Raw genomic sequence first — 21,979 nt, forward strand, 5'->3', positions numbered from 1 at the left:
AGGACGGGATTCTCTCCCTGCTTCTGCCTCAGTTCTTCTGTGACAGTGGGAAAATTGCTTAATTAGTGACCATCTGTGAGACACCCTGCTGGTCCCAGCTCCAAATATTGGCCATTTCTAGCTCCTGGAACTGGTGCTTCCAACAGTAATCTGGGCTTTCCCAGGGAAAAAACAGACACATCTCCATTTTTAACTTAAAACTTTGATTGTTTTGTCTCATGCTGCTTCAATTTCTTTTTTAATCCAAAAAGTTGAGGATTTTCTGTTGCAATTTGAGCACTTTAAAACACCCCTAAGCATACTTGTAAAGGCAACGCATATTGCATGGAAAATAACCCAGGAAACCACGTGCTGAGGAGCACCCATGATTGCTCCCTGTTCCCTGCGCTGAGCACAGGAGATATCCCACAGGAAAAACCGGCATGGGATCAGTTGTGAAACAGTTTTAACAGAATTCATGGGTGCAGAAGCTAAATAATACTTGTTAATCTTGTGAGCAGAGTACCTCACATGTTGGTATCTTCCTATAGATTTAATGCCTGTCATATTCCTTGAAAGGACATGATGCTGAGGTCAGTATCCCACAAATCCCAGACAGATTGTGTGGGCCTGAGTCAGATTCCACAAAATCTGATGAATCTGCCTGGTTATATTTCTGAATTGACAAAACTGTGTGACTCCAGCCTCCATTTCAGACACCTCATCCCAGCTGTGCACAGTATTCCTGTGGGATTTTTAATCAAGTATCTCTGTTATTCTTCTTCACCTGGAACTGGGTGTCTCTTAGAAGCAAAAAATATCCACCACCAGTTTTAGCCATGTAAAACCTCATGTGTGTAGTTTCTTGGGTTTAAAGGAGGGAGATCAGCCAGAAACTTTGGACACTGGCAAAATTAATATCCCAAATTAAAAAGAGCACTCACGTGAGCACCAAGTTAAATGGGATGAAGTCACGTTTCAGAAAAACAGTCAGAGTTCATGTCTTTTGTGGTGCTTCTGAGTTGGTAGAAGTTATATGTCTGCAGTATTAATGTTTATTTGTTGGTTTAGATACAAGCCTTAAAGATGGACTTTTCCACGAATTCAAGAAGTACGGGAAGGTGACGTCGGTGCAGATCCACGGCGCATCCGAGGAACGGTATGGCCTCGTGTTCTTCCGGCAGCAGGAGGACCAGGAGAAAGCACTGAATGCCTCCAAAGGAAAGCTTTTCTTTGGCATGCAGATTGAAGTCACAGCCTGGATAGGACCAGGTAAGGTCCATGACCTTCTCCCATGAGACCACTCTGGGTATATTCAGGAGCTGTTGTAAAGAGGCAGAATAGAAGTAGGAAACAGACTTCAAAGAAGTGGGGGAAAACAATAAACTCCAGAGCAAAAAGAGTGGATGCTCTTGGATCAAACACCAAGAGAGTTCCAGTCTTAAGCCTCAGAGAAGGAAAGCTGCCATCCTCCTAAACAGTGGGATCTGCTGGAAGGAACGATCTCATCTGCCACGTCTCAGTGGAGCAGCTGCCAGTGGGTGGTGTGAGCACAGCACTGAGTTGTCCCAGCCTCGTTTTGTCTCCTTTTAATTAAAACAGCCAAGGAGTGCTGCGTTTTGAGGCTGTGGCAGCACAGCCCACGTGACCGACCAGTGAGAGCTGCAGCCCTGAGCACGTGGTGAAGTTCTCAGACTGCACTTCAATGGCTTCTTTAAAAATTGATTCCTGAAAACAAACTCCTGCCACGTGCTCTTCCCCAAGCGCAGGGAAGCCTTACTGGAATTCATGCACTTAAGCATTGATACTTGAGTAAATTTCCAGAGGAGGAGCTGAAAGATGCAGCTTCCTTTCACCTGAGGATATTCAGATTCCTCCGTGGAATATAAAGATTCCCAGTCCCACAAAAATAACAAGTCATGGGCAGAGGTGGGTGTTTTCTCAAAGACAGTGGTTACTCTTGTTCAGATCAAGAAGGAGACCTGAATAAACCAACATGAGCTAAATTTCCTGTCACTACAAATTTCCTATTCTCTTTTATCCTAGAAACTGAAAGCGAGAATGAATTTCGTCCTTTGGATGAAAGGATAGATGAATTTCACCCAAAGGCAACAAGAACTCTGTTCATTGGCAACCTGGAGAAAACAACCACCTACCACGACCTTCGCAACATCTTCCAGCGCTTTGGGGGAATAGTGGTATGTGAATCGTGTCCTGTGTGGGGTGGTACTGCCCCCATTTCTGTACAGATCTGTGAAATGCTGTGAGTGGTGCTAAATCTGCCAACGACAGATAATTCAGTCTTTCTGTAATAATCTGAGTCATTCGTCTTGCTGGAATATACCTGAAAGCTTTTCTTTGTATTCAGAGTTCAGCGTATGAATATTGAGGGGTAACTTAGCAGGAAAAGCAGTTCTAGGAGTGTTCACAACAAATGTCTCTCCTGCTGTTTTCTCCTGGTAGCTCCAAAGCTGGCTGGGTATTTGGGATGTGAATATCCCAGGTGATGTTCTTGTGTTGACTCCTACAACTGTGTGAATCTGAGTTTCCTGTTGATTCCTGAAACAAAGGGCTTGGTCGGTGCATGTGGAGGCAGCCCCATGCCCAGGCAGAGGGGACTGGAGCAGATGGATCAGTGATGGCACACGAGGGATTTAGGTTTTCAGCTGAGGGGAAGTATCCAGATGAGGTAGAGCAGCCCCCTCTCCTCTGCTCATCAATTCACACCAACGTTACATTAAAGGGAAATCTTCCATGAAAGTCGTGCAACTATCCAATTTAATTAATTTTCACAAGGGCATGGAGTGACAGGACAAGCCTTAAGCTGAAGGAGGGCGGAGTTAGCTGGGATATTACAAAGGAATTCTTCCCTAGGAGGGTGGGGATGCCCTGGCACAGGTTGCCCAGAGAAGCTGTGGCTGCCCCATCCCTGGAGGTGTCCAAGGCCAGGTTGGACGGGGCCTGGAGCACCCTGGGATAGTGGAAGGTGTCCCTGCCCATGGCAGGGAGTGGGACTGGGTGAGCTGTAAGGACCCTTCCAACCCAGACCATTCTGGGATTCATTCTGTGATTTCTGTTGAGTCAGGGCTTCAGGTGGTTCATGTTCTCTCTGTCAGCTGTGGGTGCTTGTGAATGTGCTGTGCCTCCTTCACTCTGCTCCAGCGTGTTTTTATCGCTGCTGAGGAATCAGTCACACATACCAGGAACCCCATCCCTGCTACCCCCCAAAAGAAGAGGAGGTTGCTTCCATGTACAGTGTGGACAAATATAAAATCCTCATTTTATGATGTCTGGCAGCCCTTGTGTATCCAGGCTCCTCTTGACATCAATACTGATTTATGAATTCGTGCCATGTCTGTGGCTTGAACTCTTTTCCAGTGTTAGAGCAGCAGAGCTCTCCTGATAAAGATGCTTATCAGTGGTAGTGTAAATTGGCTTTTTTGTGCCGTGGTGCTCCCTGTCAACATTATTAATGGCTCAGAATTGTGAGGCACTGCTGCCTTGCCATTTCCAGGAAAACTTGCAAGCTCAGGTGCAGAAGGGACCAGCTTTATAACCTTTCTAAGGGGTAATGAGCACAATAATGATATTTTATTTGCCTGTCACAAGGAATTGCTTGCCCAGAGTGAGTGGTCAAGTATAATTTGCCATGGTTGCAGCTGTGCTACTTTCAGACACTTGGAAGTGTAGTTTTCTATTAATATTCCACTTAAATCATTAGGCCAGGGCTGTAGGAGTCTAATAGTTGTGTAAATTTCCCTGTTTACTTCTGTTTTCCCAGATAAAGAGCTCTTAGGTGAGACTGTACAAAACTGCTGCCTTGTCCCTAAATTTATTAACCATGAAATTAGCCTGTCCTGGATGTTGGAACATTTGTGCTCAGATCCATGTGTGGCTCACAAAGGCAGCTCCTGCTATTCCAACAAATAAAGCCAAACCCTCCGCCTCCTATTTTCAACTTGGAATGAATCATAATATCATGAATTTGTTCAGAGGCTTTGGGTACATTTCCAGTGCTAGTGTTGAGCTTGTTTGTTAACCAAATGTCAGCTCCTGGCTTGCTGGGCTTTTTAAAATCGATTAAAATCAGCCCTTATTTGTGAGCCTCTGGCAATACTTGTGAATGGGCCCATGGTGGCTTGGTTTTAAAGAGCAACAACAACCAAAGTTGAGGATCTTTTTTGTCTTTGCCATGAGTCAGGCTGGTTGAAGAGATGAATCCAGCATCACTTTGTGTTTCTAGGAACAGGATGGATCATGATTAATTGGAAAAGAAGCCCAGCTTGGCTCAGAGATGAGGATCGGAGCAGGTTGTTTTTTCTTGAGCCTTTGTGAGCAAAAATTAATCTGTATTTCTTTGATCCTGAATTGTCTCTTCTTGATATAGTATTAACAGCCTAAAGCTGGTGTTTGTTGATCAGGTCAGGCTTAGTTCTGCGGGCTTGGATTTTAAATCTGTGGGATAAAGAGCTTTCCCTGCTCAGTAAGGATTTGGTTTCGAGATGCAGCAGAACAGCAAAGTTTTAACTGTCTACTATTGTTTAAATCCTCTCTCTGAAGGAAATATTAATTAAGGAGCTTGGTGTGCCACGTGTCCCTGAAAAACACAAGTCCTCTTAGATGGGATTGACTGCTGACTGTGGGTTGTTGTGTTTTGTGCTTGTCCCCAGGACATCGACATTAAGAAGGTGAACGGTGTCCCTCAGTACGCGTTCCTGCAGTACTGTGACATCGCCAGTGTGTGCAAAGCCATTAAGAAGATGGATGGGGAATATCTTGGAAATAACCGGCTCAAGGTAAAGAAATCCTCCCCTGGACTGTATCCTTCTTGTGTCTTCCATTGCCTCATCGTGGGATGGGTTGCAGCAGGGTAGTTTATGGAAGTAAGATGGTTTTTAATGTGAGATCATATCAGAGCATGATGGTTTCAACCACCACCTGATCGGGATTAATCAGCGTTTCTGTTGGCTCTGTCCACACACAGTCCTGGGGTTGAGCACTCAGAGACTGATGTTCCCTGCCCTGGAAGGGCCACTTCTGGTAAGGCTATGATGGGAATCCATCTCACTCCCCATGGCAAAAGGGGCCTGTCAGGCCCCAGAGCTGTCAACCTGTCACTTTTCAGACATTCAAACTTTAGAAAAACCCAATGTTGTCAAACACTGTATTTGTTTAAACAAGCAGAATTATTTTCATTAATTGCTCTTTGATTTTTGTCTTGCACCTGCACCAGATGCTAATTTTAGAAAACCCATACAAACAACAGCTTTCTCCAAATAAGTCTTTCATTAGACAGGCTCTGTTCAGTGAGTTTAACCCTTGTGCACTGTACTTATGGAAGTTTTGCCCTTTTGTGTCCAGCTGGGTTTTGGGAAGAGCATGCCTACAAACTGCGTGTGGTTAGATGGGCTTTCCACAAACGTTACGGATCAGTATCTGACCCGACATTTCTGCCGATACGGGCCTGTGGTGAAGGTAGGTGGGAGGCTTTGGCATGTGCTTCCAAGTCGTTACTGTCTTCCTTTCTTCCCATCCTGTCCTTTCAACCCCGCTGTCCAGGGCTTTGTAGCTCAGGTAGAAAAAATTCTCTCTGGAGTGAAATTTGGCTGACAGGGCTCTGTCAACCTAGACAGCAACCAAAAAGAAGTGTTTTGAGTGAGCCGAGATGCTGAGTATTGGAAACCATTTGTTGCTCTTGTGCAGTACAGTCTCTCCCCAGCAAAACTGCTTAAATATTAGTTGGAAGAACAGCAGTCTAATTACGTCATTACTCATACTTGTTAATTACGTAATTAGACATAACGATGGGTTTTTCATCAGGCTGAGAAAAAAAGGATTTTTTAAAAGCAGTTAGGACAATCACAGTGCCAAAAGTACATGGAAGACAAGAGAAAATCAACAATGGTGCAACACACCCGTGTCATGCAGCGGGAGCCTCTCCCATGCAAGTGATTTATCATGTGCTTAAACTTCAGTGTGGGAGTTGTCCTGTGTATTTTTACTGGACATGGATGTGCTTAAAATTAGGCAGCATGTGTAAATCTTTGCAGGAACAGGGTCTGGCTTCCCCAAAGGACTTTTGTGGGTTTGTGTTGCAGCATTGACGTTCTTTATTGTAGCTGTTGTTGCTTGAATAGTACATTTATGCTGCTAAAAGAAGGCAATATTTGGAAATTGGGCGTTTAACAACTAGTGAGTGGTACTGCAGGCTGGTAACAAAAGCTGGGTCCACTTTGGGATTAAATGTTCCCTTTACCTTTTTTCCCCCCTAAAATGCATTGGAAATTTAAAAAACCCAGAACATTAATAAAGAAGTGCTACAAAACTCAGCCATCAAAGAAAAAATATTCAAAGTAAAATACAGAAAAACAAAATAAAGGCATAATATACCTCAAGCCACAATATCCACAATTCAAAGCAGTCCCGTGTCCTTTTATTGTCTCTTCATTCCAATATGCCTCATCAGAAAAGCCTGGAAATTCACCTTGCTAAAAATTATTTCCTTCCTGGTATCCCCATGACTTAGGATTTTGTTGGGACTGACACTAAGTCCTGTGGATGAGGCTCTTATTTGGTTTTTGTTTTGTTTTTTTGTTTTTTACAGGTGGTGTTTGACCGCTTAAAAGGCATGGCCCTGGTTCTCTACAATGAGATTGAATATGCACAAGCAGCTGTAAAAGAGACCAAGGGGAGGAAAATCGGTGGGAATAAAATTAAGGTGTGCAGAGTGACCTCCAAACCAAAGCAAAACAGGCAAAAAAAGAGGAACAAATTGTGTTTAGGCCTTCCCCCTTAAATGCTGGCAGTGCAGACTGCCAGGCTCAAGAATGCTTGGCGGGACACACAAGTCCCACATATCAAAGGCTTAAATTATATTTTTATACTCGGCTTATCAAGATGTCAGGGAATCCTGAACTGTTACTAATAAAGCCTTTTCCAGTATTCTGCCATTCGTTTCACTGAACTTGTCTCTCTGAGCTCCTGAGTGTTGGTGTCCGTGTCACTGTCTCATTTACCCCAATCCAAGGCAAACTTTTGTCTGTTTTCGTGTTAAAAAAGGGAAATGTGAAAGTGTGTGTTCCTCCAGGAAAACACATGGCTGCATACAGCTGCTCCATGCTGCTATCCAAGCTCTGGGGTACAGTAACCTCAACATGCAGTCATGGAATCATGGAATGGTTTGGGTTGGAAAAGACCTTAAAGATTGTCTCGTCTTTCCTTGCAACAGATTTTAAACAAGAATTGAAAACACTACTTTAAAAAATACACAGAAAATACTTTTCTTCCTGGAGCAACACTTAACATTTACAGGGATATCTTGGATTTGGGTGAATGTGGTGATACCTGTTCTGACTGTCCCATCAGTCCCACTAACTGGGGACCTGAGGTGTCAGCAACCCTTGGAATTATCTTCCTCCTCCTCCTTTCTCCTCTCTTAAAGAGTGGGCAGTGATGTCAGGCATGATCTCAGCAGCTTTGCACCTCACCCAGGGCTGGGAGTTGGATATTCTGCAGTTTCTGAGCGTGCTGTTGGATATCAGTCACCTTCCTGTGCAGGGAAGTGTGTGGTGTCTTTTCACATCTTGTTACTCAATGACTTTGGAATAAGCAACACCTCCGATGTGGGCCCATGCTCCATTGCTGTGGTTACACACAGGACTGAGCTGACTTAAAAAATAGCAGGAACTAGAATGTTAAAAACATTCCATTATGTGGCATACATGTGATGAAATCCGATCTAATCCTTAATTTCTTTTCACTATACCATTAGCTTCTTAGCACTAGAAAACACCAATTGTTGGAGCAGCCAGAACAGAGAGCTGCAGTTTCAGAGGCTTGGTTCTTTCCCTGCTCTATAACCCTGGGCAGACATTGTGGAGTCCAGAATGGATTCATAATCCTGACCCTCTGTAGCATTGCCCTGAGATAAAAGGGACTTTGGAACTGTTCTGGCAATAAAAACATCAATACCATGATAGTAATGTGTATTTTTCCTGCTGCTTTGCCCAACAGAAGCCTCTGGGATGGCAGCTACAACAACATAGTAACGAGGTAGTTACACAGCTCCACTGAGAAGGATCTTTATTCCTGGGAATATGCAGGGCCAGAATTGGCAAGTGTTTGACAATTTTAATTAAATTTTACCCCCATTTTCAGTTCTTCTGCCACCTTCAGCAGACAGGGAAATGTTGGCAGAGTGGGATGTTTCCGTGAACGGAATGTGACTTCCCCTTTCTTTTTCAGGTGGACTTTGCAAATCGGGAGAGTCAGCTGGCATTTTATCATTCCATGGAGAAAACGGGTCAAGACATCAGAGACTTCTATGAAATGCTGGCAGAAAGAAGGCATGTATCAATATCCTTATTCAGTTGTTTGTTTTCCAGCACCCCCTTACAAAATTCTTTGACAATCATTGTTGTCCTCATCATACAATCAGACTTTCTTCAGGCCATAATTCTTAAACAAATTTTTTTTCCTCTCAACTTTATCCTTATTTTTAAAGTTTTATTAAAAACACCTCTGCATTTTAATTTTAAATGTAGGTGATCAAACTTAAGCTGTGCAGATCAGAGCAGGCAGGATCTCACGCATCCGAGGCGTAGCCAGTTACTGGAATTCCTGCTGAGGTGGAGGTTTCAGTTATCTGCATGATCCATATTTAAGTATCCGGTTTCTCTGGTGGGTCACCAGGACACAGTTGGGAGTCATTCATCACATCTTAGGAATGCAAAGAGCAGCTTATCTGTATCAGAGAAATGTGTGTGTTGGTGGGCGTACATCAAGTCTGATAAACTTCTGCTTCTCAGCCCTTGAGCAGAGGGTAAAATCTGATCCTCCACCTCCTCTTTCCAACAGTTTTGTTTGTTGATTGTTGTTGTTGATAAAATAATACAATTTGAGTAAGGATGTGTTTTTATTTTGAATAAAGCTGTGTCCTGTGTGGCTGCCCCTTGGCAGCGGCTGACACCACATGCTGCACAGCCACTTATTTATCCCTGAAGACCTGGCACAGTAACACTCGACATTGTGGGCTTTTCTACCTTCACTGACTGAAAAAACACCCGTGTTTTATTCCCTTCAGAGCTTGGCTCATTGTTAGAGCTCTGCCTGCCCAGGAGTCAGCCCAGCGTGACGCCGGTTGTACCTGAGAGCTGGATAAACCCAATAGTGTTTTCAGCAAAATAGATTGGTCTGACATAATGCAAAATGAGCAGATTTAAAAGCGAGCAGGGTTTGGAAATTGGCAATCAGGATTTGCATAATGGAAATACAAGTGTGCCTTCCCCAGGCCTTGCCAGATGTTGTGACGTGCCAGTAATAAGCATTTCCTCAGAACTGTGCAGGATTCAGGTGAGAGAAGGAGGTTTCTGGATATTTTTTAGAACAGAGGACTCAGGTGGGCTTGTCTTTGCCATGGAGTAATCCTGAGCAGGACCCTGATTTCTGGTGTTTGGGCACACGTTAGTCTAGTTTTTCCTTCTCTGTCACTCTGCTCACATATCATTAGGAGATCTGTAGGGATAATGGATCATGGAGCAGTGGAGTGAGCTCTGCAGTGATTCCGGTAATTCTGCAGCTTCTGGTGCTCCTCCAAGCTCCTCCTTGCAGAGGTGCTGAGATCTGCACGAACCACCTTCTCTCAAGGTTGTAGTTGGAGTCAGTCTAAATAGGACCCAAAAGGAAAAAAAAATGAAAAAACAAACAAAATCCTGATCAATATTTTTAAATTCACAGCTGCTTTTCACAACATCCCACTTCACTTGCAGGATGAGGTTTTTGTCTCCCATGTTTTGTCCCTTTTTCAATTTCTTTTCTTAAAAGATGGAAGTTGCCAGTTTTTAACATAAAACATAAACTGTGAAGCCAAATAAACCTATGAGGAATCCCAGAATCATTTACGAAATGGAAAGACCCTGGAAAAGACCTCCAGGGTCATCGAGTCCAAGCTGTGACTGATCCCCTCCTTGTCAGACAGCCCAGAGCACTGAGTGCCACATCCAGGCCTTCTTTGGACACATCCTCCAGGGATGGAGACTGCAAACCTCCCTGGGCAACCCCTTCAATTTCCTAACCACCCTTTCCATGGGGAAATGCCTCCTGATGTCCAACCTGAACCTCCGATGGCACAGCCTGAGGCCTTTTTTTTTTTGTCCTGTCCCTTGTTCCCTGGGAGCAGAGCCCAACCCCACCTTAGTACAGAGTGTGCAAAACACTCTGTAATGTTGGGGAATTAGAACTCCAGCTTTATTCCACCTCCCTGCCATGTTTAGTCTTACAAATGACTTCTTTTTACTGCTTGGAGGTATTGAAATAACAACATTAATTACTTGACTTACTTTGCTGAACGAATTCACCTGTCTTATAAACAACCTGATACTTGTTGACTTGATTTTACTGTAAACAGGAAATGCCAGCAAGTCACATGCCGTGAAAGAGCTAATTTGGGAATTAAAATATCACTTGCAGGGCTTAGGATTTTTAAAGAAATCTTACCATAACTTTTCTGCTTAGTAATGGAGAGATTCCCTGCCTGGACTTTGATTTGACTCATGTTTTCAGAGTCAAATGAAAGTCTCATGTTCTGGATAAGGGGGTGTCTTCACCCTGCCAGCCTTGTGTGGCTGCACAGGTGCTGTGTTGGTTTTACCTTCATTTCACGCAAGGTTTGAATTAGACAGAAACAAAGGTGTGAGGATGATGAAACAATGCTTGGAAGAGCTGTTATGATACCCACAAAGTACCTTTAGTATTTGATAAGATAACAAAAGTATTTAGTCCACTGCACACAGATTCCTTGCCAAACCTCTGTGTACAGTAGCCTTGATGCACATAGGAAAAAAGATCAGAAAGTTGTTCCTTTTTGTAGCAAAAGACTATGGTAACAGAATACATTGGTTGAGAAGGAGAACTAGAATCTGTTTATTCTTATGTTTAGCAGAGACGAGCGAAGAGGATCCTACGAATACGCCCCTGACCGTACTTATTACGAGACCGTTCGGACCCCAGGGACGTATCCCGAAGATCCTCGGCGGGAATACCCAGCTCGGGGCAGAGAATTCTATGCTGAGTGGGATCCCTACCAAGGAGACTACTACGACCCACGATACTACGACGACCCTCGCGAGTACCGGGATTACCGGGGAGATCCATATGAGCAGGACATCAGGGAGTACAGCTACAGGCAACGGGAGAGGGAGAGGGAGAGGGAACGGTTCGAATCCGATCGGGACAGAGACCATGAACGGAGACCGATCGAGCGGAGCCAGAGCCCGACACATTCCCGGCGCCCGCAGAGCCCCGGAGCGTCCCCCTCACAGTCGGAGCGGCTGCAGAGCGACTCGGAGAGGAGGATTTACAGCAGGTCCTCAGATCGCAGTGGCAGCTGCAGCTCACTGTCCCCTCCGCGATACGACAAGCTCGACAAAGCCCGCATGGAACGATACACAAAAAATGAGAAAGTGGAGAAAGAGCGTGTTTTCGAGCAGGAGAGGGTGGACAAAGAGAAGCGCTTGGTGAGGAAAGAAAAGCTGGAAAAAATAGAAAAGGAGAAAACAGATAAACAGAAACGAAAAGCAAAAATCCATTCGCCCAGCTCTCAGTCCTCGGAAACAGATCAGGAGAATGAGAGAGAGCCCAGCCCAGAAAAACAGAAGGGCAACAGTAAGCAAAGCAAAGAGAGGGGTGACAAAGAAGGGGCAGCAAAGAACCGCCTGGAACTGATGCCCTGTGTTGTGCTGACTCGTGTGAAGGAAAAGGAGGGGAAGGTGATTGATCAGCCTGCGCCGGAGAAACTGAGGGCAAAGCTGGATAATGACACTCTGAAATCCCCACTGCTTGAACAGAAAACTCAGACGTCCCAGGCTGAGCAAGCCAAGTCTGAGCCGTCTAAACTTGAACCCATCAGAACCAAGGTACAGAAGGAGAAAGCCCTTGCCAGTCACATCGAAGTGGTGGACAAGGAGGGAAAATTGAAACCCAAAAAACACTTGAAGACAGAACAAACTTCTGAGGGTGCCAATGCAGTTGATTTAGACAAGTTGGAGGCTCGTAAAAGGCGTTTCGCTGATGCAAATCCAAAACCCGACAGGCAAAAACTGGATGTAAAACGGAGCAGCCAAGATGAGGAGGATGCACGTGTGGTTTTGAAAAAACAGCTTGATGCAACAGTGTCATCTAGAGAAGCACCAGTATTAAGGGAAGGAGAATTGGAGCGAAAACCTCTGAGGAAGGAGATGCTTAAAAGGGAATCTAAAAAACTCAAACTGGAAAGACTTATTCCTGTTACTAGTCCGAAAGAAATTCAGGACACTCTTAACGTTGGTGGGATTGGCGTGCGTCCTACCCTGGATCTGCAGGCGAGGCTCATGGAGGCACCCGATGAACCTGCGGAAGTTCAGGAACTCCCTCCTAAAAAACTGAACCCGGTAAAACCCCAGCATAAACAGGTACAGGTGCTTGACGAGCAGGGAACAGAGAGAGAGGACACAAGGAAGAACTACTCCGGCCTTCCTGAAGAAACACCAGACCATAAACTTGGCCAAGAGAAACCTCAGACAGCTGACACGGAGGAGAAAATCAGCATTGACATAGATCACACGCAGAGCTACCGCAAACAAATGGAGCAAAGTCGCAGGTTGAAACAGCAGCTGGAAATGGAGATAGCAAAGTCAGAGAAGTTTGGCAGTCCAAAGAAAGATGTGGATGAATATGAAAAGCGGAGTCTGGTTCACGAGGTGGGAAAGCCTCCACAAGATGTCACTGATGACTCTCCACCAAGTAAAAGGAAAAAGACTGACCAGTTTGACTTTGAAATTAGCACTAAGAGAGAAAGGAACTACAGAAGTTCTCGTCAGGTGAGTGAGGACTCTGAAAGGATGTCCTGTTCCCCAAGCATCAGACATTTCCCATTCCATGAAGATGATGACACGCTTGATTCTCCAAGGTTAATGCCATCGAAGGAAACCAAAGAGTCACCTAAAATAGAAGAAAAGGGTCTTTCATACTCCAACATGACTGTCAGGGAGGACTCACTGAAGTTCAATCCTTATGATTCCAGCAGAAGGGAGCAGATGGCAGAAATGGCTAAAATAAAACTCTCTGTGCTGAGTTCTGAGGAAGACTCGAGTAGGTGGGAAACCCAAGTGAAGCAAGAGCCTGGCAGAGTCGATATCAGCTTTCCAAGCAGCATTGTGAAAAGAGACAGCATACGGAAACGGTCTGTCCGAGACCTGGAACCTGGGGAGGTGCCTTCAGATTCGGATGACGATGGTGAAAACAAGCCCCATTCCCCAAAAGCTTCATCCTTGTTAGAGAGTTCCAGGTTGTCTTTTTTATTAAGGGACAGAGAAGAGAAGTTCCGTGAAAGAGAGGAAAGACTCCAGTCCAGTTCCTTAGAAAGAAACAAATTCTATTCTTTTGCATTGGACAAGACAATCACACCTGACACAAAGGCCTTGCTTGAAAGGGCTAAATCCCTCTCTTCCTCCAGAGAGGAAAACTGGTCCTTTCTAGACTGGGATTCAAGATTTGCTAGTTTCAGAAACAATAAAGACAAAGAGAAGGTTGACTCAGCTCCGAGACCTATTCCATCCTGGTATATGAAAAAGAAAAAAATCAGAACTGATTCCGAAGGTGGAAAACTGGATGATAAAAAAGAAGATCATAAAGAGGAGGAACAAGAGCGGCAGGAACTGTTTGCCTCTCGGTTTTTACACAGTTCAATCTTTGAACAGGACTCCAAACGCCTGCAGCATTTAGAGAGGAAGGATGATGAACTGGACTTCATCTCTGGAAGGCTGTATGGGAGACAGTCCTCCTCTGATGGAACAAACAGCACAGCTGATTTGGTGCAAGAGCCAGTGGTTCTCTTCCACAGTAGGTTTGTTGAACTGACACGAATGCAGCAGAAAGAAAAGGAGAAGGATCAGAAACCAAAAGAAGTGGAAAAACAGGAAGATAAAGAAAACCGGCCAAAAACACCAGAAATGGTTCCTGATAGTAAAGAAACAGAACATAAACCTTCCTCAGTTGTTGGTCCTTCTTCAGTCACCGTCCTCCCACAGGAACCAGCTCCCATCGCTCCTGAGAAAATAGTGAGCGAAAAGGTCCTGGTGGAACCAGTTTCTGTCAAAGAAGAGAAACCTTCTGAACCTGCTGCTGCAGCAGAGGAACAAAAACCTTTTCCTGAACTTGCTGCTCCTGTCAAAATGGAACCTCCCGAGCAAATGGAACCTCCGCCAATTGTAGAAGCAAGTAAAGAAATTGTTGCTACAACCCTGGCACCAGAGGAAGATGCTGTGGCAACAGAGCATCCTTCCTACTTGGATACCAAACCTCCCACTCCTGGGGCCTCGTTTTCCGATGCAGACATCAGCGTAGATCCAGAACCTGAGGCTGCCCAGCTGCTTCCACCTCCGCCCAAGCTAGTTCAGAAGTCAGATGAAGCTGTGGAACCTAAAGAAGAAAATGCTCCACCGTCTGCCAATACCGATGCTGGTGGGAGTCAAAAGGTAGAGGTGGCTGCTGAGGTTCTGCCGCCTGTTTCTGACAATGATATGGAAGTGGAACCTCCGGTTGTTGTAAAAGACAAAAAATCCTACAAAAGTAAGCGGTCCAAGACTCCTGTGCAGTCGGCTGCAGCTAATGTCGCGGAAAAGCCTGTCACAAGGAAGAGCGAAAGAATTGACCGTGAAAAACTGAAAAGGTCAAGCTCTCCTCGTGGGGAGACCCAGAAGCTTTCTGAATTGAAAGTGGAGGCAGAAAAGGTTTCAAGGAATGCTGCTAAATCCCCAAGTTCTGCTGCAGAGCCGGAAAACGTGGAGCTGAGCTTGCCAATAGGCCGGACCAGACGCAGAAACGTGAGGTCAGTCTATGCTACCACAGGGGATAACGAAGGCCCATCTCCGGTGAAGGACTCCATAGAGGTCACTAGATCCACCAGGAAGAGAGTGGAAAAGGAACCACAGGAGACAGTGACAACTGTTCCCACAACCCCAAGGAGGGGAAGACCTCCCAAAACCCGCCGTAAGCCAGAGGAGGACATCTCTCCGATAAAGGCTGAACCAGTTCAACAAGAGGTGGAGGAGACTGAAACTAAAGATACTGTGGAAGCTCCTAAACCTGCAGAAGGTTGGAGGTCTCCTAGATCCCAGAAGCTCACACACACTCACACATCAGCTGCTACCAGCCAACAGGGGAAGAAAGGGAAGAATGAACCGAAAGCTGATACCATGGCTGAATCCGAAGATGCTGCTGAAAGAAGTGGTCAGGAATTGAGCATCAGTGACAACAGCAATAAAGCAAAGGCTGCTGAGAAAGAGCCAGCAGCAAGTGAGCAGAAACGTGATCGCAAGGAACTGGATGTGGAGAAAAATCAGCTAGAAATCCCCACAGTTGAGATCATTGAAAAGAAGCCAGTGCCAGAAAAGGTTACGAAATCCAAAAGGGGAAGGTACAAAAATACCAAAACCGTCGTTGATAAGGCATCCGTGTGTCTCAAAAATGTAGAAATACGCCTCAATGTTGATGAAGTCAAGGGTGCCTTGCGACCCACCGAAGAAGAGGCAGAGCCAGTGGCGGTGTCACCACCTAAGATGAAGAGCCCTCCAAAAGAGGACATCCTGCCGCCCCTCTTCTCTAAGAATGAGGTAGAAGATTCATTCTCAGAAGTGGAAAAAGAGGTGACACGGGAGCCCAAGCAGTCGCCTGAGGCTGCCCAGTTAGCAAAGCAGATTGAGCTCGAGCAGGCAGTGGAGAACATTGCAAAACTCACTGAAACTCCTCCAACAATTGCTGCCTACAAGGAGCCAACAACAGATGTGGCTGAAGTCCGTCAGGAGGAGGAGGCAGATAAACCCGCACACCAGGCCAGTGAAACTGAGCTGGCAGCAGCCATTGGCTCCATCATCAATGATATTTCTGGGGAGACAGAAAGCTTCCCTGCACCGCCGACATACCCTGCTGAATCTGAGGCTGAAATCCCCACAGAGCCCTTGGTGTTGCAGTCCCCTCGGGAGGAGATGGAGCCTGAGACAGATCAGGCAGTGAACAATATCCTAGAAACCGAGGCTGCCGTCGAGCCTGTGGTGCAGCCAGTGCCTGGCTCTGTCTCATCCACCTTGGAGACTGAGAGTAAGGAGTCTGAAGTCAGCTTCAGCGAATCTTCCAACTCTGCGCAGGAGGCTGAGACCTTGCAGGAGGCTGAAGTTGCTCGGAAGGAAAAGGGCCGTCAGAAAAGCACGCGGCAGAGACGCAAGAAGAGCATGAGCAGGAGGGGCGACGCCCCCGAAGTCAACACCTTTGAGCCGGAGAGGGTGCAGAGCAAATCACCCCCTGCCAATGATGTAAAGACAAAACCTGAAGAAGCCTCAAAGGAGGAAAAGCAAATCAAACCCACAGCATCCATGGAGCCAAATGCTTCTGATGTCACCAAGGCTGTGGCTACTGATGTTGTGGCTGCACATGAGGCTGCCCCTGAGAGCAGCTCCTCTCCAAAGGTGCCCGCTCCAACTCCTCTGGACCTGGGTGCCCCACCAGTCCCCCTCGACGAGGGGAGTCAGAGCGGGTTCAAGATCCGGTCACCCCTGGAGAGTGCTCCCATCACGCCGCCAAGTGCCCCGAATGCAGCCCTTCCTGCTGTCCCCACGGCAGCAGCCAAGCTGCCCACTCCAGTGCCCACCACCATTGTCCCCCTTCACTCCAGTGCTGCCAAGGTGCCGGAGTGGGTGGTCAGGCACGAGGAGCCCCGTGCCCGTTCCACACCCCCACCCGCTCTCCCACCAGACACAAAGGCGTCGGATATTGACACAAACTCCAGCACTTTGAGGAAGATACTCATGGAGCCCAAATACGTCTCAGCGACAAGCATAACCTCCACACACGTGACGACAACACACGCAGAGCCGGTGAGCGCGCCCAGCCTGGAGGAGGCACCTCTCCACCCCGCTGTGGAGGCCGTCAAGCCGGTTTCCGAGGAGAAGCCAGCTGTTCCTGTCACCAACGCCCTGGACCCACCGGTGGCCGAAGCGCCGGTGTTCAGTGAGAAGGAAAAGATCAACACCGTGATTGCTCCCAAAGCCACTTCTGTCATCAGCAGAATGCCTCACAGTGTGGATCTAGAGGAGGCTCCAAGGATCACCTTGGTGAAACAAGCTCCCCAAACCCAGACCTGCCTCGTCAATGCTCCCTCACCAAAATTTAAGCAGAGGTCAAGTACAAATGATAACAGCAGGTTTCATCCAGGATCGATGTCTATTATCGAGGAGAGGCCAGTGGAGACTGGGTCCAGTCCAGGGCTGCGGGTGAACACCTCAGAAGGTGTGGTGCTCCTGAGTTACTCAGGGCAGAAGACAGAAGGCCCTCAGCGAATCAGTGCCAAGATCAGCCAGATTCCCCCAGCCAGTGCTGTGGACATCGAGTTCCAGCAGTCTGTATCCAAGTCTCAGATTAAACAGGAGCCTATCACACCATCCCAGCCAGCACCGAAAGGCTCCCAGACCTCAGCGGGCTACGGGACTGTTTCCACCCATTCTTCGTTGGTACTGGGAACACAGCCCTACAACACCTCGCCCGTCATCTCCTCTGTCAAACAGGAGCGTGCCGTGCTGGACAAGCCCGACTCATCCCACCTTGCTGTCCAGACCCCGGCGTCTCAGCCCAGCAAGGTCCTGGCACAGACAGTAAACACTCCACCCGTGCTGGTCCATAACCAGATGGTCGTGAACAAAAAACTGTCTGACCCAGCTGCTCTGAAAGTGGAGACAAAGACTCTGCAACCCTCCAGCTTGAGTCCTGGAGTTAGTCCTCACCACCCTTCCCTCTCTGGGAAGATGCACTCGGAAGCGAACCACGTCAGCTCGGGCCCCAGCACCCCAACCGACCGGGCCATCTCCCACCTGGGGGTCACCAAACAGGAGCCGCACTCACCGCGTACCAGCGGGCACTCGCCGTCGCCGTTCCCCCGGGCCTGTCATCCCGGCAGTACCTCGTCTCCGGCTTTGTCCAGCAGCACCCCGGTCATGCTGGCACCAGGAATTCCTGTTCCCCAGTACATATCCAGCATGCATCCCGAGCAATCTGTTATCATGCCCCCCCACAGCGTAACACAGACTGTGTCCCTGGGCCATCTGTCCCAAGGTGAGGTGAGGATGAACACCCCTCCTCTTTCCGGCATTCCCTACGGCATCCGCCCGGAAGCGCTCCACTCCCCCCGAGCTACTCTGCAACCCCAGATGGAGATCAAGCCTCAGCGATCCAGCACGCCCCAGCCAGCACCCATCCGAGACATCGTCATTCCCCCGCTGTCCTCGCAGCATCCCCCCGAGGAGGAGCTGCACTTCCACCACACTGCAGTGTGCCGCGGGCCAGCCCCGGTGCAGTCTGATGTGCTGGTGATGCAGCCCGACTACCGCATGCACCCCGGCAGCCTGCGGCTGGACCAGTACAACGTCCCGCGGGACGTCAGGATGATCATGCACCCGCACATGGCCGCCGTGGGCGAGCACCACTCGGAAACGCGACAGTCCCGGACGCCCGAAGGGGCCGTCAAAACTCCCCCGGTCAGTAAGACCCCGCAGCCTGGGAAAGAGACTCCCAAATCCTCAGAGGGCAAGATGGCCCACTCTCCCCACAGCGAGCCCCGACTGCTCAGCGTGCCCTCGGGCAGCCAGCTGCCTGGGCTGCCCCTGACGCAGCCCGTGGTGGTCCCACACGGGGTGCAGATCATGCATCCCGCCGGGAGCTCCTTCCACGATTACCGCTCTGTGTACGGCGACATGAGGAATTACCACACGGCACAGCTTGGGCACCCGCAATTCCCGGGCGCCTCGCCCATTGGGCTGCCCTCCCGGAGCATGACCCCGTCTCAGGTGAGAAAGAAAACCTTTTATCCTTCTCCCTGGAATCTGGAGGGTTTTGAGCTGTTTCTTGTGGGAAATGGGGTTCAAATGCTGCTTAGCGTCAGAGGAAGCCAAAACAACCCATTTCCTGAAGTCCTCTGGGACTCCACCCAGGAGTTTCTGGATATGGAGGTGTTGGGGGGACAATTATCAGTACCAAGGTGTGGTGCATGGGTCAGGCATCCTTCGATGGATGGTGACGATAAGGATGGGCTTGAAGCAGGATTCAGGGAGTGGTGTTTCAGCTCAGGTGGGCTTGGAAGTGGGGGACTGTCCCAGGTGCTACCATAGCAGGGCTGGAGCTGTGACATGGATGTGACCCCCAGGAATCTGATGGGGTCCTGGGAGCCTTACAGTGAGGTTGAATACACCCTCAGCTTAAACATCTTTCCTTTTTTCCCCTGCCTGCTTCCCAGGGTCTGCCGGAGGGTGAGCACTCGCACCCCAGCCAGCCAGTCCGCAGCAAGACCCCTCAGATCCCGCAGGATCCCAAGGGCCCGCCAGCAGCAGGGCCAGAGCAGAGTCACCACCCGCCTGTGAACAGGCACACGGCACAGATGGACCCCCACGTCCACCTCCAGAGGGCACAAGGGGACACGAGCCAGACCTCCTACCCCTCACCCGTCGCCATCTCCATGAAGCAGGAGCTTCCGTCACCGCACCAGCCGCAGGCGGTTCCCAAACAATCCATGTTTATCCCCACGACCTCGGGGCCGCCCCTCAGCCGCCCAGAGCCCCAGTCCACGCTCAAGCAGGAGCCATCCCCTCACCCCGTGTCCCAGAGACCGGTGGACATGGTCCAGCTTCTGACAGTGAGTGTTGTACTCCTGATCTGGGGGCAAATCACCTTGTTGTGTCTCAGCATCAAATCCAACCTTTGTTGCATCAAAAACTTTAGATGTGGAAAAGGCATTGTTTGGTTTTTGTGTTGTTTTGTCCCTGATGGATTTTAGCCATGTTTACTGTTCCAAGTCAGTTTTACAAGTCACCATTTTCCTGGAAAGTGTTTCCTTGTAGGCAGAGGAGCGTGTTGGTGTACTTCATTGAAATAAAAAGGGAAAAACAATCTCACAAAGTGTAGAAAATGAGGAAAAGGAGGAGGCGGTGAGGAACAGGTACCAACAAGGAGCTGAGAGTTGTGTTCAGCACCAAATATCTCCCAGATAACCTCAAGCAGTTCTCCTGTTGTTATTTCTCAATTTGTCCATTTGTAAAAGGGAAAACAGCATTCAGGAACAGCCTTGGGTGGGCAGCAGAGGAATTGGGATGACAGGATCCACCCAGGCAGACTGGCCAGCTGGAAGGAATAGGACCGAATTCCTGATTTAGCAGGATGTAACCCAAGCCTGGCTTGTAGAGGGTTGATCTGGTGTTACATCTCTGCTGAGCCTTTAAACCTCTGATGGACGTGTCGGTGGCAGCCAAGCAGCTCAGCTGGGATTTCAGATCCCACTCTCCTTGCTTTGCGTGTAATACTCTTCTCCCTCTCTTCCCAGAAATACCCCATTGTCTGGCAGGGTCTGCTGGCTCTCAAGAACGACACGGCGGCCGTGCAGCTGCACTTCGTGTCCGGGAACAACGTCCTGGCGCACCGGTCCCTGCCGGCGCCCGAGGGAGGGCCCCCGCTGCGGATCGCGCAGCGCATGCGGCTCGAGGCCTCCCAGCTGGAGGGGGTCGCTCGGAGAATGATGGTGAGGGCCCGGGGTGGGGCAGGGAGGGAGTTTGGGAATCCCTGTGCTCAGAGCAGGGCTGGTCTCACCAGCTGCAGGGCTGAAAGCCACCAGTGCTCCCAGAAACCTGGGCCTCTGTCACGTGGGCTCCCCAGGGTATGGGCATGGCCCCAAGGCTGACAGAGCCCAAGGACCCTTTGGACACCGCTCTCAGGGTGGGATTGTTGGGATTGTGTGCATGGCCTGGAGTTGGACTTGATCCCTGTGGATTCCTTCCAATCAAGGAGATCCCTGTGCTTTTGTTCTGGGATTCTGGTATTAACACTGATTCCTTCAACCCAGAGAGTGTAATACAAGTTGCAGGTGATGAGCAATAGCTCTTACACTGCCTTTATGGAAAAGACAGAGATCTGGGAAACCCTGAAGTCACCCTCAGCCCTGGGACAAACTCTTGCTGGCTTCAGTGTGTCTGAGTAGGGTGGGGAGTTCAGGTGACCATGAAAATCCATTTTTAGTCCTTTCTGCCATGGCTGTGCTCTCAGTAAGTGTTGGAATCACAGACTCCTGGACTGGTTAGGGTTGGAGGGGCCTTAAAGCCCATCCCACCCCCTGCCATGGGCAGGGACACCTTCCACTATCCCTGGTTGCTCCAGGCCCAGTCCAGTGTGGCCTTGGACACTTCTGGGGATGGGGCAGCCAGAGCTTCTCTGGGGCACAAATTTTAACATCAAGGAGTTTGAAGTGAGGATTTTCCTCCCTGGAAAGTGCATGGATGGCTGGAAAACACCCCCTCATCCAGCATTTTCCTGAGCATGTCCTTCCCTTGCAGGTGGAGAGCGATTACTGCCTGCTGCTGGCCCTGCCCTGCGGCCGGGACCAGGAGGACGTGGTCAGTCAGACGGAGTCGCTCAAGGCTGCGTTCATCAGTTACCTGCAGGCCAAGCAGGCTGCAGGCATCATCAACGTCCCCAACCCTGGCTCCAACCAGGTACAGCACGGAACCCCTGCAGGGGCACCAAACCCGTCCCTAAGGGCACAAAACCCCTGCAGTGCCACAGGGACACCAAACGCATCCCTAAGGGCGCAAAACCCCTGCAGTGCCACAGGGGCACCAAACCTGTTCCTAAGGGCATGGGAAGCTCAGGCCTCTGCTCTGGAGCTGCCTGGGGTTATAGGTCAAACAACCCCTCATTTCTATCACCCATCAAACACATGGATGAGATCCATAAATTATTGATGGGATCAATATAATCATGGATGGAATCGATGAAAGTGACCCCAAAGCCAAAAAAAACCCCAAATGTATATTTGGTGTGTTCCCAGTTCATCATCTTGGGCTGAAAAGCAACCAAATGCATTTCCCAGCTCTTTATCTCTGCAGTAGAGTCTTCATTTCTTCCCCATATCCTGATTTTTCCAGGACAGCTGGTGTTT

The 21,979-nt window shown here is 48.6% G+C and overlaps 1 protein-coding gene across 4 annotated transcripts in view; it reads left to right on the plus strand.

The window, feature by feature from the left end:
* SPEN (spen family transcriptional repressor) overlaps positions 1-21,979 on the plus strand; it is a 67,045-nt gene that overhangs the window by 43,605 nt on the left and 1,461 nt on the right. For 2 of the 4 annotated variants that reach the window (XM_063417449.1, XM_063417451.1), the window contains exons 5-14: positions 1,051-1,251; positions 2,026-2,177; positions 4,650-4,775; positions 5,341-5,454; positions 6,584-6,697; positions 8,224-8,324; positions 10,916-18,845; positions 19,292-19,687; positions 20,372-20,566; positions 21,375-21,533. In XM_063417449.1, the coding sequence (XP_063273519.1) occupies positions 1,051-1,251; positions 2,026-2,177; positions 4,650-4,775; positions 5,341-5,454; positions 6,584-6,697; positions 8,224-8,324; positions 10,916-18,845; positions 19,292-19,687; positions 20,372-20,566; positions 21,375-21,533 (9,488 nt within the window). The remainder of the gene's footprint in view (positions 1-1,050; positions 1,252-2,025; positions 2,178-4,649; positions 4,776-5,340; positions 5,455-6,583; positions 6,698-8,223; positions 8,325-10,915; positions 18,846-19,291; positions 19,688-20,371; positions 20,567-21,374; positions 21,534-21,979) is intronic. The other 2 variants (XM_063417450.1, XM_063417452.1) reach the window with 2 other exon arrangements.

This window comes from Prinia subflava, chromosome 21, assembly GCF_021018805.1.
Source record: "Prinia subflava isolate CZ2003 ecotype Zambia chromosome 21, Cam_Psub_1.2, whole genome shotgun sequence".
Taxonomy (NCBI): domain Eukaryota; kingdom Metazoa; phylum Chordata; class Aves; order Passeriformes; family Cisticolidae; genus Prinia; species Prinia subflava.